Source organism: Oreochromis aureus, linkage group 16 (genome assembly GCF_013358895.1).
Source record: "Oreochromis aureus strain Israel breed Guangdong linkage group 16, ZZ_aureus, whole genome shotgun sequence".
NCBI classification, from domain to species: Eukaryota; Metazoa; Chordata; class Actinopteri; order Cichliformes; family Cichlidae; genus Oreochromis; species Oreochromis aureus.
Window position 1 is genome coordinate 32,199,141 of NC_052957.1, and position 17,148 is coordinate 32,216,288.

Sequence of the window (17,148 nt, forward strand, 5' to 3'; positions counted from 1 at the left end):
CCTCATATGGACAGACCATAAAAATTTAACTTACCTCAGAACAGCCAAGAGATTAAATTCACGGCAAGCCTGCTGGTCTCTATTCTTCACTCGCTTTAACTTCACTCTCTCCTACCGCCCAGGGTCACGGAATGTCAAGCCCGACGCGCTCTCTCGTCAGTATTCCTCAGACAATGAAGCATCCTCTCCCGCCACTGTCCGGCCCTCCGCCTGCGTGGTGGGCGCTCTCACCTGGGACATTGAGGAGACTATCTGCCAGGCTCTCCCGGGGGACCCCGACCCAGGTACCGGGCCACCTGGGCGGCGCTTCGTTCCCACCGCACGATTTTTGTGCCACCCAGGCGTGAGTAGAACAATACACCTCCTTAGACGACATTTCTGGTGGAAGTCACTAATAAAGGACGTAAAGGAATATGTGTCTGCCTGTGCCGTTTGCGCTCGCAACAAGTCATCCACTAAGCAACCCGTAGGTCAACTCCACTCGCTCACTACACCCCACCGGCCGTGGTCTTACATCTCCCTTGACTTTGTTACCGGTCTCCCTAACTCCTCTGGAAAAAGTGTCATTCTCACCGTCGTCGATAGATTCTCTAAAGCCGCTCACTTCATCCCACTGGCGAAATTGCCCTCTGCCGCTGAAATGGCCCAAATGTTGATTACCGATGTTTTTCGGCTCCATGGAATTCCCCTCGAAATCGTCTCCGATCGGGGCCCCCAGTTCTCCTCACAAGTATGGAAGACCTTTTGCTCCATTCTAGGTGCAAAGGTTAATCTGAGCTCCGGTTTCCACCTGCAATCCAATGGGCAAACCGAACGCCTGAATCAGGAGCTAGAGACAATGCTAAGGTGCGTGGCGAGTTAAAATCCCTCCTCTTGGGTCACTTACCTGTCCTGGGTGGAGTATGCCCATAACACTCTCACCTCATCCTCCACCGGTTTGTCTCCCTTCGAAGCATCCCTCGGTTATCAGCCTCCGCTCTTTCCCGAAGAGGAACTAACTCTCGCCGTTCCATCAGCCCCACATTACCTCCGGCGCTGTCAACGGGTGTGGCGCAGCGTTCGCCGAGCCCTCCTTCATGCCAAGGAATGGCACGCGCACTATGCCGATCGCCGCTGTGCCCCGGCCCCTGAATATCGGCCAGGACAGAAGGTCTGGTTAGCGGCTGAGAACATCCCGCTTCGGGGCTCATCTCGGAAGCTGGCTCCCCGCTTCATTGGGCCGTATGAAGTGGAAAGAATCATCAATCCGGTGGCAGTCAGGCTCAGGCTTCCAGCTTCTTGGCGAGTGCATCCCACATTCCACATCTCTCAGATTAAACCGGTCCGCCACAGCCCTCCTTCCGTGCCCCCTCCTCCCGCCCGGCTCATCGGCGGTCATCCGGCCTATGCGGTCCGGCGGATCCTGGATGCGCACCGGCGCGGGCGGGATTGGCAGTATCTGGTGGATTGGGAGGGGTCCGTACCCCTCTGGGTTCCGCGCTCCTTCATTCTGGATCCTCGTCTCATCTCTGCCTTCCATGCTTCTCTCCGCAGGCAGCAGTCCGGCCGGTCGCCAGGGGGCGACCCTTGAGGGGGGGGGGGTGGGGGGTGCTGTCATGGTCCGCGGCCCGCTGAACTACGGTTCTTGACAAGATTGTTGTGAAAATTTTGTGAATGCCTGATTTGTTCCTTACCCCTGTCTCATTGAAGCCTGTGAGGAAATTCTCAGTTGGGCTCATTTACAAATATAGAATATTACTGTACTATTAACAAATTAAGTGTATAAGAGCAATCATTTAAACCAGTCAGTTGTCTGACCAAATCTGAGCAATGACTTTTCTAAAAAATGAAATTTGAAGAAGTATAAAGCAACAGTCTTCCATCAAGGCATCATCCATGCCAATAGTACTTTACGTCGTTTGGAATGTGGGCCTGAGCAAGTGCAGTTTAAATTTTAATTTTAGTGATTGATTTAAACTGTAGTGGTCGCACACTGTGCTGTAGTGGTGTTCAGTCTCACCGTGCAGGGAGGCTGCATCCAGGGCTCACCATCAATCTGCATTGGCAGCCGTCGGGATGTCCTGTGAAGAGACATCAGAGGGATGAAGAACAAGAAAGAGTGGGCAGAGGGCAGAGAGAGTGGAAGAGGAGAGGGCAGGGTGGGGTTGGGGGTTATGAGGGTCACACACACCTCTGAGGCCCGTTAACACTGTCCTAGGACAGGGTGAGACACTGCACCCTCTGTTCCCATGAGACCCTTTCCCAGACAAACTCCCACTCTTTAAACTCACACAACTACTGTACACACACACACACACACACACACACACACACACACACACACACACACACACACACACACACACACACACACACACACACACACACACACACAGAGTTGGTTTAGGACTTTCAGGCATGCCTCTGTGACTGGAGAAACACAGTATGGGAGAATGACTGGGATGAATGCCCCTTTAATTCTGGTCTAGGAAAATATTAGTGGTGGTTTACTGAACAAGCGAGAGAACAACTTGTAATGTCACTTCTTTGCTGCAGTAACTGGCACACTAGGCATGTTAAATGGGCCAACCGACAAGATCATTCTTTGGATAAAATAAAGTGTAAAACCAAAAAGCAATCCACAATACAATTTCAGTAAATGGACTCACATTTATGGCACTTTTACCATCTCACTGAACACTCACAGCACTCAGTGCTGCTTAGACTACTAAGTGTGTTTGAATTTGCACCGAATCATATTCAGTTAATTCTATTTCTTTACTGCACTGACTTCTAACAGTTATTGAACAATAAGTTAGGTGCCTTTACATTTTTTTTGGAAGAATTTTTAAAAATGACATATTTTGATATGTGATGATAGGTTAAGGCCTTCACTGATGATGACTTTGACATCAGAGGGTTAATAAGAATGACAAACTGCGTTTTTTGTGCAGCAACAGTGCGTCAAAGATTGTTTGCACAAACAAATAATGTTTTTGTTTGTGGAAAAAATCAGCTCGATCATTAATTATAGGCCACACATGACATGAGTCTGCACAGACTCACATGGATATGGGCAGATGGCATTTACATCATTCAGAACCACAATTAACATTCATCAGCCTGAGATAATATCTTCCCCACCATGAGACATCAGCTGAACAGCCTCAAGGTTCTCTATAAATACACAAAGAAGAATAAGGGTTCACTAGTGTAGCATCTTCATTTTTCTGCGTAATTGGAAAACCTGCAATGAAACCCAAATCTAGCTATGAGAACTCCAAACTACAGCCCATTTGTCAGCCTGCGAGTCAACCCAGAGCTCCAACAACACTCTTAGCACGACATGCATTTGGAATATATTATTTATTAGCTACAGGCATGTTATTGTTTGGACACTGCAGGGATTTTAAAATGCACAAAAATACTCGCAAGGAATACATTTTTTATCCTGCATGTATAGGAGATGGATGCATTTTGTGCACCGAGTACAGCTTCCAGTTGGTTGATCAGAAGGAAGATAAAGACAGGCAAGGGTAGTGACACGAGACAAAGGCAGGATGGAGAATGGAGTACATAAGGTGACAGAAGGGAAGAGGATCATTCAAAGTGGGCAAAAAGATGCGAGGAACAGCAGGGAGATGGAGGTGCTGACCTGATGGTGACATTGGCGCACTGAGCCAGCCTGCGTCCTGCGCTCTTCAGCCCAGTGTAGATCTGCCCCATCTCTATAGCCCCCTCCAAGCCAACCACCTCCAGCAGTTGGTCACTAAAGTCTGAATGGTTACAGAGAAAGTATTAGAAACATGGAAACTGTGGCATGGTTTTGCAATTTACAAAGAAAACACACATTTTTTGCTGCTTTGGAATACAAATGTGTTCCATTTGAGGCTAAGGCCAAATTTCTCAAGTGACTCAAGGTAACTGCTTGGGGTGCCACGGTAGTGAGAGGGAAAAAGCAATTGTTCTTCGCTGCAAAGACCTGGATTCAATCTCCGGAAATGATGCTTCCAACTTGGCCCCATCAAACACAAATGGTAGTGTCAGATATATTTGTACCTTTAAAGACTTTTAGCATGATTTTTTGATTAAATGTGAAATTTTATTTTTCAATCCAATTTTCAATATATTTACTTCTTCAGGACTTTTGGAACAACTTTTTCCACCTACTGTGACTGAATGAAGACCTTTGCTTCCAGCCAATCTTAATGCTACAACTAGGACTCCAGGTAGTTTGTATGATATTATAGTTGAAGGTGTCAAATGAGTAAACTTTGCTTTACTTTGTTTTCTGACATAACAGTGAGTATCACCTCAAAACTGCTAAAAACTAAAGAAGAGAAGACATAGCTATGATTAGCATAATCTAAACACATTAGCACAGTGAAGCTGGAGGATGAACGCTAACTTTTTTCCACTCGATAAAAGTTAACGTGAGGGTTCCTGATGGTTAGGGACAAATGCAATCGCATGGCAGGATGCTGTAAACGGACCAAACTTCAGTCAGGAGAACAACTGAGATAATCCATCCACAATATGAGGTTAGCCATTAATTTACTGCTGCATGGGCTGAGCTGTAGTTACATCTAAGGTTTTAAAAACTGAGCTTTGCAATGAACAGTGGTAATAAAACCGAGAGAGGCCAACGGTGATCACTGCATTTTTTTAGGGGCTTGTTCAGATTAAACAGAACAAGATACAAAGCATTAAAACACGTTAAAAACAAAACAGCCATAATAAACACAAAATAGTTTGGACCAGAAAGCAGGGTTCATCATGTCATCCCTTGAAGACCGGATAGCAACTTTCATACACAGCTATGCTACCACCTAGCATGCTTCCAGCTCACCCTGGCCTGATATAACTAAAGTTATTTGTTCTAATAAAACAGACAGCACTAGTAAAGTTACATGTACAGTTTCTATGGCAGCTGGGATTTTGTCATTTAATTCATCATGAAATGACTTCAAGCTGAAAAAAAACACAACAAAAAACGGTCCCCACAACTTTGGGTTGGAAGAATAAGAAACATAAATTCTTGCCTTACTCAAACCTTAAAGAAGAAGCACTTGGAGCCCAAACCTCAGCTCACTTCTGGGCAGTATTTACTTTTATGGCAGAAGTATTGTATTTCCTATAGAGTCATCTTGTTTTCTTTGATCTTTTTAAACACAATTTAAGACATTTGTAGTGCAGTAAGAATAAAAGGGCAGGCTTTTGTTATTTGCCCTGTTGAAATCCATTTGAATATACTGGACATAATTTTGAGTACAGTTATTTTTTAATTAGATGGAGAAATAAAGACCAAGGCAGACGTGAAATGGAACAGTGTTATTAGAGATCAAATGCAAACTAAAATGTGACATTTAGAATCCTCATATATTGTTCCCTGTATGCCTACATGCTGTCTGGTATTAAGAAACATTTGTGTGGCTTTATTATCACTTTGACCAGATCGTTCTACAGACCTTAAAGGGGAGTTCAGAGGTCAAATGATATTTTAAATCCTTAGATGGTACTTTTTATATCTTGACAATGTACATAGCACAGTTGAAAGGATCATAGTTTCTAGGTTATAAGCAAATATATCATTAAGTTGACCTTGAAGACCTTTGTTGATGTAAGCCAAATTTTAATGGGTTGTTAACACGAGCCCACTCTACACCCCTACAAAGTTTGATCAGAATTCATTCAAATCCTTTCAAGCTATATTTGGTAACATTGGCATGTCTTTTCAAGACAGTAGTCATAGCAGCACTAAGGCTGTTTATGCAGGCTACTTATTTAATGTGCCTTCAAACTTCTAAAATGGGCAAGCAGCAGATTAAATTAGAACATCAATGCTGTTGCTGCACAGTTGGTGTGGTTGGTGTGTTTTTTGGGCTGGTGTGAACAAAAAAGCCCCCAGAAAAAAGAAAAATAGCCAAGAGTAGTTAGCAGCGTGTGGATCCACTGAAAGGGAAGATTCCACAGTAATTCTCCTGTAATGCTGCACAGGATGCTGCCCGTTTGTTATTATTCATAACAGTAAATTATTCATAACATCCACTGAAGTTGCAGCCTAGCTAGTGTGATAACCCTTGTAATCATTTATGTCTATAAGCTTTTTATGATACCAGAAAAAAAATAAATAGACATTAAAGGCATTAGAGGCACCGCGAACTGGTGTCCATCACTGGAATTACATTGCTCCTGATGACGTGGGAGACTCTCAGTGGTAAAATATATCCTGTAAGAGTTGAGTCACATGATGGAAATGCTCTGCACCAGCACTTCTTTGTAGTCTGTGTTTTTCTTGTGTATTCATTGTTTTTATGTCTAAAGTCATCTCAGTTTTAGAAAACAAATGTGTTGTTCTACCTACTGTGGATTAAAATGAACCTGTATGGCTAATACAGACATACATTGTGAGCGTAAGTGTTAATGTATATAAAAATAAACATAAATAGGAGAATCCAGGGACTGACTCAGATTTGGTCTCCACGGGCAGCCAGAGGAACCTCAGTCATCAGCTCTGATCAGTTCATCGTTGTTCACAGTTTGAAAAAATCATCACTACAGTAGGGTCAGAGCTGGCACAATTAACAGTCCACACACTCTTATCCTTGCTTCCTTTCACTGTGTCTCTCCCAAACATTAGACATGTGACAGCAAAAACAATCAGACCTGGTTAAATAATGCGCTACACAGAGTGCTCCCTGTCACTTCTGAGACTGTGAACGCTTTAGCAGGCCGTGCCTCTTCATCAAACCTTCTGCTGGGCTTTTCCCTTTTCTGTTCTCACTGTGTTCGACAGGTGTGAGGCCTTACAGTCAATATTTACAGACATGATCTTAAAGGTCATTGATGATGTCATCTGACATTTCACATAGCTTTTAAAGGATCCACTGTGATTGGGGGAATTATGGGTCCGAGTGGCCCAGCAGCAATTTTGCATGTTTTACAAATTGTTGTGAAATGAATGATTTGTGTTCACAGTCAGTGTGATAATTTGTGAGGCGCTACAGAAGAATTTGTGCTGGTGGCAATTTTGTCTGCACTAATAAACTGAGGCGGCTTACAGATCACAGAGGAACAAGAACCAAGCTGAAGAACTTTGACTTTTATTTATTTTGTATTTATACTTAATAACAATAATAATAACAATGATAATGAAGAGTGGATAGTGTGGTTTGGGCACAAAAAATAGACTCTGGATTGAGTCATATCCCAGCTTCTGTAACCTCCGTGGCTAATCATGCAGGCTAGTGTGGCGCGCTGAGAGTTGATTAACTTTATTCAGGCAGACAGGCAGGTGCCAGCTGAACACCTGAACGCGCTGCAGTCATTGCTCATGCATACAAAAGGCACTGGGTTTCTCCTGAGTGCCTTTATGCTGTTGCACTGACTCAACAACAGCTTAAAATGTCAGCCAAAGCCTCCGCTAAATGTCTGCAAAGGGTGAATATTCCAAATGTTAATGGTGGGGAAAAGGTACAAAAAATCAAAGTACAGAGAGAGTAGATAAATAATGCTTGATGTGAAGGCTCCAGCAAAGTTTGCTTCTGTGCACAAGTAAAGAACAAATGTCTGCCAACAGCACCCACAGAGCTGGTCGAACCGTTCCCCGAGCGTCTCACTCCTGCATCCAGCCTACAAAGCTGAAACTGGCAGGGCTCCGTCTGTCTGATACGGTCTAAACAATGTTTAATAATTTGCTAATTTCGTCAGACCCTGCTGGCTTTGTTTCAAAATACAAACAGGAAGTGCTCGTGTTTCTTCTTTGCTCTGGGCTTGGCAAAAGGCTTATGCACCACCGGACTCAAAACAAGTCTCATAAAACTTGATGTGTTGAAGATTTTAAGAAACAAGGCGGTGCAGTATGTAACCAGTGTGGCATAAGGCAGTTTAACTGGCTTTTCCTTTTATTTAAGTCATTCATGCCCCCAGCCATGCATTGTCAGTCTGCTGATGACTTCATTTGAATATCATGTTGACTGAAGGACTTTGGAGTCACTAGTTCATCTAAAACTTACGTTTCCAACAGTATTGAAAATAAGTCGTTTTGTAACAATAACATAAAAATTGTCTAATTAAATTTTCTTTGTATAATTTTCAATTTTCATTAATGACATTAGATCATGAATATGTCACAGATGAAGAAAAGACCTGATCAGTCATTAAAAACATTCTAGTAACAAATCTTATGGATCTTATTAATTGCTAATATAGATTTATGGTTTGAGGGTAAAAAGCTCCACTGTGGACTGGAATTGGTTTTGCAACATTTCTCATCTTGGTTATTGCATCTACTTAAAAAATGAATAGTTACCGGTTCTTTGGTGAAATGCACTCCCATGTGTTGGTACATGTGTGGTATTTGCAAAGTGCTCCAATAGTTACCGGTTCTTTGGTGAAATTGGAATACCTGCTGAGTAATACAAGCACTCCCATGTGTTGGTACATGTGTGGTATTTGCAAAGTGCTCCAAATAATATCATGTTTCTATAAACGTAATTAAACCATGAAGGATCTGTATGAAATTCAACAACTTAATTTGTTCTTGATGACCTGATAAGAGTTTATCGGGGAAAACGTTTGCTGCTGCTGACTCACTGGTACTCTTTAATATTTCAGAGGACAATTCAAAAGTAAATGTCAGAGCAAAGAGCGCACATTTAAAAATCACTCAAAGACTGAACTTCAGTTTTGTGAGTTCCGTTAAGAATTAGAAGCCTGCCTGTAAATGCATTTGAAAAGTTAGTGTGAGGAAAAGAAGTCGGACTCTCATTATGTTCATTATGTACAAATATGTGTGTTAATATAAATATTTAAAAGATATTTATGTTAAAATTAGGAAATTGAAAAAGTTGTGGATTGAACTACAAAAACATTTGTGGGATGTCCACTATTGAATCAAGTAAATCCAACATGGCTTTTTTTTCTAACATGGCATACCTAATTCTGTCAGTGCATTTTACACACATACTGTATACAGACCAGGAAGCAGAATTTTGTGCTTAATTTTAGGGTTTTATTAGTCTGTTACCTGCACTAATTAGCAAACAAATGTGTCTGCTTGCTACATCGCTATATTTAACAATGAAACTAGCTCGCTGAATTGGTGGTTCTCTGTGTCCGGGGCTGGGTGCTCGGGTGTCTACTGGCTCACTCCCGGCAGCTGCTTGGCGGGGCCTGGCACCCCCCCCCCACTCAGTTGCGCACCCTCCAGGGTGTGAAGGGCCGTGGATCTCAGGTCTCTGGGCCTGGGGCTCGGTTGGATGCTGGGCGACCCCACTGTCTGGGGCTCTCCTCAGCTCTTCGCAGCAGTGGCAAAAACTAACAGCGGCAAGATAGAAGAGTGCTATGTTATCAGTTAATGCTAGCACTCTTGCCTTATGGAAAGCTTTGATTGGCGATCACCACGCGCCCAGAAGTAATCCGAACATATGCATTGAACTTGCAATATTGTTGCCTTAAAGACGGGGACCACATCTGTGACCACTCCCAGTCAGCTTGCTGTCAGTATCAGTCTGTGATTGAATGGAGTCAAGTTGGCAATTACATGCAGTCTGAGATAATACAGTGAAGGGTTTGAAACAGAAATTCGTAAATAGTGGAACTGACTGAAAGTAGATGTCCAGAGGCAGAGACTGTTGAATGCTAAACTTCTGTGTGAGCAGATGGTTGCCACAACTACTTGCTGAATATGAAAAAATACTTAATCACTGTTCTCTTGTTTTGCTTTTTTTTACCGCTTTGCATAGAGGTTGCTATCCCATTTTTACTCTGATGTGACTGAACTATTAGAAACCTCCACTCATAGCTGCATCCTTAAACTGTATGAGTACAATGCACAGACACACATACTGGCTAATTAGTGGAAAATAACACCAAAACAACTGGAGGCAGTGGACCACACAGCAGTCCATGTTATTTGTCAGACAGTTACATTAAAATGCTCCAAAAGTTACTGAACTGGTCAAGGGATTCAGTTCAGTGACCGCACTGTTAATGAGGTCTCGCAGATACAGTTGCCTGTTTTGCGATGTTTATTAAAAAAGCAATCTAACAAGAAGTAAACAGATCAGTTTACAAAAAAAAGCATACTGAATGGGCCAGCCGTCTCATTTACTTCATGAGTCTGAGTGTAGCTGTGGTTTTGGGGGACATTACACAGCTTTGGTGTTGGCTTTGACACATAGCTGGGTGTAATACCAAGTACATGCAGTGATTGAAAGTGTGGTGATGGGTAAATGTTTTTATTGATGCTAGAGTGCATAGGAGTTAGCTCGTACACTAATACAGCTGGAACATCTATGGTGACAAATACAGATTTAGATGCAGAAAAAGAATGAGCAGTAGGCACATATGAGCCACGTCATCTGTCTCTCTTTAAACAATATCAATACATGCATGACAAAGTGTTAACTCATCTCTGCAAACAGGTCAGATATAAAAGTCACATGAAGAAAAAAGTCATTATACTAAATTTGTTCATTTTAAAAAAATAACAAACTGAGACACATTCGCAAATTATCATCTCTAAGTTGTAGCAGAGCACAGGCAGGGTTTATTTCTTTCGCTGCCTAAAGCAGAAAAACAGTATTTGAAGGAAAATCTGTTCACCTGATACGTTTTGTGTGTTTGCCCTTTAGAAACTCTTATGGAAGCTAAGCGGTATTTGGCTACTGAATGTTCCAAGCTGTAAAAAAGGGAGAGATTATCATTGCAATCAACTATCTTAACATCTCTGAATTTTCTTACTTCCTAATAAATAAATTCTTAAATTCTAGATATGTCTTAAATATGTCTATAAAATGTCTACAGTTATGGCAATATTAACCTCTACTACAATCTGCACTGTGTGAAATTGAGTTGTCCTTCTCACTGCATCATTGTAAATGCAATTATATGATGTTACACAACGTTAAATATAGAAACAGTCTGAAAAATGGACTCCCCTCATGTCTCACAGTGGTTTGGTCTTCAGCCTGTCGTTCCATAGCTTTGTTTTACTAAGTTTACCTTTTGCAAGCATATAAAGGTTTTGGTATAACACATTGGACATATAAGCATATATTCTTCTTTATTCTACCACTTAGAAAAATAAAACATATTTACAGTTCAAATCCGGTACATTTTATCTGTCCCACTACAGAACACTTAGTTCCCAGAAAACATTCTCAGGACAAAATCCCAGTACTCTAAATGACAGCTGTGGCCCCGGCCACGTGTTCGTGATCCTACATCATCCTGTGACTACATGCTGCTACACAGGCCCAGACACATGCTCGCTGCATACATCGCTCTGCTTCTGCAAAGCTTTCCTGGAAATAATTATAATAGGATTCGACATCCATCGAGAAAAAAATGGCACAGTTGGAGACTAGGGGATCAAGAAGCAGGGGCTGGTGAAACAGTGGCCGCACAGCAGATGGGAATTAACTAGAAGTCTGGATGTAAACATGGACACATTGTAGTGTATATTTGGCTTGTGAGGAAAGTTGCAGCCTAGATGTCTCCTGCTAGATTTGAAGAACTAGAAATTGTCAATGTGACGTGTCCTATTTTTAAAACAGCACTATTTATACATCTCTTTCCTGTTCTAGTATTAAAAATAAATTCCGCTCGCTCGTATGCCCACCTCTACACCTCTACTTCCTCCAAATACCAAAAATGGGCATGCCGTCCTGCCAGTGTCCCAGTGTGAGAGCCTGATGGCAAAATAGCCCACTGTGCTGGTTCGCACCTCACTGATGATTCCCGCCTCATCAGATCTCTATGCGCTTTTGACTCTCAGGCAACCAGCACTGTTACTTTCTCAGTGAGGTAGAGCTAAGAATAGACTAGAACAGCCTCTTACATAACACAGCTACAGTGCATTCTGGGATGGGATGGCATTGCTTTGCCAAGAAGCGGGCAGTGAGAATTGTTGCTGCTGTGCTGCACTATTTTCTCTGCTGTGCAGTCAGTACGAAGCCACAGAAAAGTCATTTTAAACAACGACGCATGTGAAATGCTGATTCTGGGGAATTTTTGAGAAAACCTTATTTTTTTTCTAATGACATGAAAACATGTAAACTGAAAAGATGAGAAAAAAGGAGAAATAAAGGACAACTATCACACATATTACCCGCTTCATATTTGTATTCTTGGAATCTATTAGAGGAACTTTGCAAAATATATCTTATATTGGGTCTTGATGCAGTCCTACAGTTTACTCTCTCTTTGAAAATAGCTGGTTTAGTTCCCTTCCTCCTAACTTTACGATATCTTTCTTGTGATTTGCTGCTCTCAATAACAGAAAGGTCTAAACAGCAAGAGGTTGGGGCCTTAGACAGGGCGAGGTACTCGCACAGACATACAAATCCAGAGGAAAGATCTGTCTGATGTGGAGGATTTAGCATTCGGCACTTTTGGCCCAGTATAAATTTGCCCATGTTTATCAGCATCCACTATTGTAACTCTGTATAAATATATGGAAATCAATATAAAATATCCTGTAATTGAAGCCTAAATTACATTTTCAGTAGAAAGACTGACATGAAAACTAAAGCATAAATCTGGCTGTAGTCCACATTTTGCAAATAAATGTCACTTTGAGCATTTCTGCGAGGATCATGTCAGGATATGTTCTACAGTTGTCTTTTCTCACATGTAGTAGCAAACAACCAAATTTAGTTACATTCTCACTAGGGAGTAGGTGTGAGGATCCTGGCATTGTAAAGAGCGGCTAATGATCCATGAGCAAAGAAAACTTCATGGTTGTAGCGCTTGTGTGAATTTGGATGCAGCTTTGTTGTGATTTGCTTGATTGGGGAGAATTTTTGCGGGAACTTTTTAGATCTCGCTGCAGCCTGGTGATAAGGACAAGTGGACTTATTGTTCTTCAGAAAGTGTTTTTAACCACGTAGCCTGAAGCTGTTCAGCTGTAGAGCTGTTGCTGAAAGACTCTGGGATGTTTTCCAGGTAGGGGTTTGAAAAAATAGCCAAGAGGTTGAGCCATTTAAAAGCCCAAAAACGAATTCCCCGAGTATCTTGATTTTTCCAGGAGATTACCGTTTAAAAAGGGCTGCTATTACACAGAACCAGACTTTTACATAATCACAACATTGGATATTTGAATGAGGAGAGTCCTACTGGAAGCTAGAGTTATATTGGCAGTGTCTTTCAGAGTCAATCAGGCCTTGAAATGTTTAAAAAACCCACAAAAACTCTGCAAGCTTCTGACGGCTCAGGTCATCTCTTTTGCTACCACGAGTCCACAGCGCCTACCAGCATCTTTTCAGCAATCACTTTGGGGGACCAAAAGAAAACTGAGACAATCCTCCCTTGTTATTGTTTTCTTGGTAAAGTACTTCAGAGCAGAGAGGAAAACAGAGCAGTGCCAGATTGCATAACTCCATCAAGACGTCATATTCCCTCCTCGAGTCGAACCTGATATCTCAACTACTTTGTGATATGTTCTTAAAAATTTCAAGGTGGTGCTTCCCAATCTGTTTATTTTAGCTTGAAACTATTCACAATACATCCAAAACATCAATGCCAAGCCTTACTGGTGGTAAAATCTCACACACAATCATTTCTGAGTGGTTTTGCTGACTTTCATTTTTGTTTTTATCTGAGCAATGAGCTATTTATACCAAGAGATTATTTACAGTTTCCTTTCTGAAATAGCTGCAGCTTTCATTTTGCATCAGCTAGAGGTGTGGGACTATAATTATAAGCAGACATATTTGTGTATCCTTCCTCCGCCCACTTTCTCTCCTTCTCTCCTTCCCTCAACTGCCGGCCTGTTATTGTCTCAGGGTGGTCGGAGTTATGGCAGATGGTCAAGAGGAACTGCGGCTCACCTCGCCAGACCCAGCAGAGGTAAAGGTACAGGGGAGAGCACTTGGCCGTCTGACAAAGAACACTATGTTACTATGATCCAGTACAAAAATACATACACGCAGCCTGCTACTGAATCCTTGCCTGGACGTGTCAGGACCCAGATGGTAAAATGTCATATTTCGGTCCCAGCATTGTCCAGATACAAACAGCCATGAGAATTTTTCCAGACGGGAGAAAAACAAACGTGGGAAAGAACACTTTATATTCCTCTTCAATTTTAATAAGCTTATAGAAATGTGTCATGTTTTCCATTCCCAGGAGAACGACAGTGATCGCTTCTTGTACAAGTTGTCATTCATTAACTTTGAGTAAATGTATCACTGAAAGGTCATCCGCTCTCCCACCATACACTGAGCAGCTCTCCAACTTCATACAGGAACTATTTCCAGCCACACAGACTGGTGGGGGTGATCAGAGTAATTATACTCTGCTGTTTCTGTTATGTGAGAACACAACAATATGCAGTGTGGATGCAATTGTCCTAAAAATAGAGTCCTTTGTGGTGTGTCACAGCTGGACTCCTGTTGCGCAGAGTGGGTGGGAGACATGGCGGTGGAATTGTGGGTCTTGGGAAGCAGGGAAGGAAGAATGAAGAGGTAAGGGGAGGGAGAGAACTCCGATGTGAAGGGTGGATGAGGAGAGGAGAGGCACGGTGTCGGACAAATGGGGAAAGAAAACAAATGAGTCATGAATGGAGGCCAGCATATACCTGAACTAGCAGGTTTCTAAAACACCAGCAGCAGTGACTACATCCTGTCATTGTCAAGCTAATTGTGTGAAAATTGCAAACAAGTTGTCACTGAATAAGGATTTATATTACATGACTCATACGACGGAGTAGTTTCCAACACTACTACAGCCACAAGCCACATTTTCTATGACGCGGGGTTCAACCTTGAGCAAACAGTCTATAGTTTTAAGGTAAATAGAGAATACCAACAGCTACTTTAGCCCCTGTGGCGACAAGGAACACAGAGTTTGATTATCTTAATCAACAAGCTGCCTGCAGCTTAAGACTACTTTATTAAACTGTTCTCAGTCTCAAGCTCTCAAATACTGCTCTTTTGTGAGAAGCTGTTGTGGGTGCTGTAGCTTAGATGCACCTGCTATGGCAATACTAGATCAGCAAAAGCAAATAGTTGAATTTGAAACACTGACAGAGGTGCAGACATTACAACACTGGCAACTGTTGGAAGTTTACTTTTATGCTGTTAAACCCACAGTTAATTTCCCTTTCACTTTCTGTTTTGCTAGTTGTAGGCATGAAAATTATTTTGGTTCAGGGTTAGAGTTATGCTCATAACATAAACTCTGCATCAATATAAAGGTATAACTTGCACATGTACTCTTGAAAAAAATGTACCATTAAAAGACTGGAATGAAGACAAGCTCTGTTTAGATTACTATGACCTGTTTACTTGTGTCACCTTATAAAGAATTAGATGGTTCTCTCGGTTTCACCTGACATGCATAGATGTGAAGCTGTGTTTTCATCTGAGTTGAAGGGTGTGTACATTGGTGGTCATGTGGTCACACTCTCTCACGGGTAGGATCGGGTAGCATGGGGAGCAGCATTTTTTATTAGTGTTTTTGGTAGTGAAATTTTGTAATCCATCAGAGCCAAATGCCTCAAAGTCCTCTAAATACTCCATTTCAAACACTTTTTTTCTATTCTTGGCTCTTATTTATAGTCGATTTCGTTAATTTGATCATCTCAGACACACAGAAATCTGCCTGCATGTGCTAGTCAGTCAGGAAAAAGGCACAGAAATATGCTTTATCAGAATACATGTAAATGTGCCACATGTGGAATGCTGCTAAACATGCTCAAACCTGCGATGTCATATTGGATTGTGGCATCAATTATACATGTTGGCCACCGATGAATCATAGCTCATGTGCGATCTGTGCGACTCTACAGAGTCTTCTCTACAGAGAAGACTAACAACAGTCAGTCTATTCAACTGACTGGCTTAAAAAAACAAAAGACTAGAACCGTTTGAGGGCACATCACAGTGTTTACATCTGCACTCCAGTTGGCCTACACAGGATGGAAATTGTCATGTGATGCAAGAAAAAGTTTTAAAAACATCGGGCGATCCAGTATCATGTGTGCATTTCACATGGGCTCAGTGCCACCAAACAGTCATTAAGGTTTGCTCCCGTACTTTCAGACTTTCCTGCACGTCACATCTTTCTGTTCCTTATTTCCCGTCTGCCTGTATTATTCCGCTCTACTAAAATAAAAGGATTTTTTTTCTTTTTACTGGATGTCATGAGTGTCACAGTTACACTATTAGTTGACCACACGGTATGTATTTTGGCTCTGGCTGTTACATTGTTCTCTAAACGGAGCAAAGGACTGTTTTATCTGACTAGATTTACTAGTAATGGTAAGATAATTGCATTAATGTGCTGCTACTGATTAATGTTGCCCATTACCCAGCACACTCAGTGTTCATAGTTTCAGTTCCTTTCATGAGAAGCTTGCGTGCCACATGCACATTATTTTTATGCATCCTTTCCAGTGCAATTGGCAGCAGGAAGCTGAGGAAACTTGATCCAGGAGCATAAAGGAAATAAACAGGGGAGGGGGAAGATGGTGCGGAGATAAAAGTCGAGGAGGAGCGTGGTGATGTCCTTCCTACATGAATCCTGTTTCTGTCAGCAGCTCCAGCCCTCACCGTCTTCTCTCACTCAGCTGAATTTATCTCTCCACCTCACACAAAACTTTAATGCTTTATGTCCTCTTTAAATCAGTGAAAGTTACACATTGATGTCAGAACAGCAGCCACACTAGAAGATGAGGTAAGGACAGAAGGAGGCACGTTACAAGATTACTGCAGTAATCCCCTAATTACACTTGGTCCTTATTTTATTTGGGTTATTCATGTTGCACGCGGGTGGTGCTACAGTCCTTACAAAAGTGTAAACTAACTCAGCCTGATTTTGTCAAAGGGTACCTGACCTAGGGCTGAATTTTTGAGGTGTATCTGAGTGTGAAGTGCTTTATTAGACAGTAAGAGCAGAGAGGTTGTCAGAAGCAAAGGCAGAAAGAGGCTGGCACTGGCATGCAATAAAGGTCTCAGCTGGATGTGAGGTAGGGGCCGCATGCCTCACAGTCGATGCCTTAACCATAAACACATTTTTAACAGTTCTCAGAGCTGCAGGAAAAGTCACTACAGAAGTGTGAAATCTGTGCTGGGCAGTCAGAAACAAAAAGTCATATTCTAATCTATCTCAAGCAAAATGAGAAAAAGCAAAGCAAAAGCAAAAGGAGAAATATCGATCACG

The 17,148-nt window shown here is 42.0% G+C and overlaps 1 protein-coding gene across 1 annotated transcript in view; it reads right to left on the bottom strand.

The window, feature by feature from the left end:
- Positions 1-17,148, bottom strand: part of LOC116326808 (diacylglycerol kinase beta) — a 141,794-nt gene that overhangs the window by 10,203 nt on the left and 114,443 nt on the right. Inside the window, exons 25-26 of the mRNA XM_039600255.1 lie at positions 3,635-3,755; positions 2,000-2,060 (exon numbers count right to left, since the gene is read on the bottom strand). Coding sequence (XP_039456189.1) covers positions 2,000-2,060; positions 3,635-3,755 — 182 coding nt within the window. The remainder of the gene's footprint in view (positions 1-1,999; positions 2,061-3,634; positions 3,756-17,148) is intronic.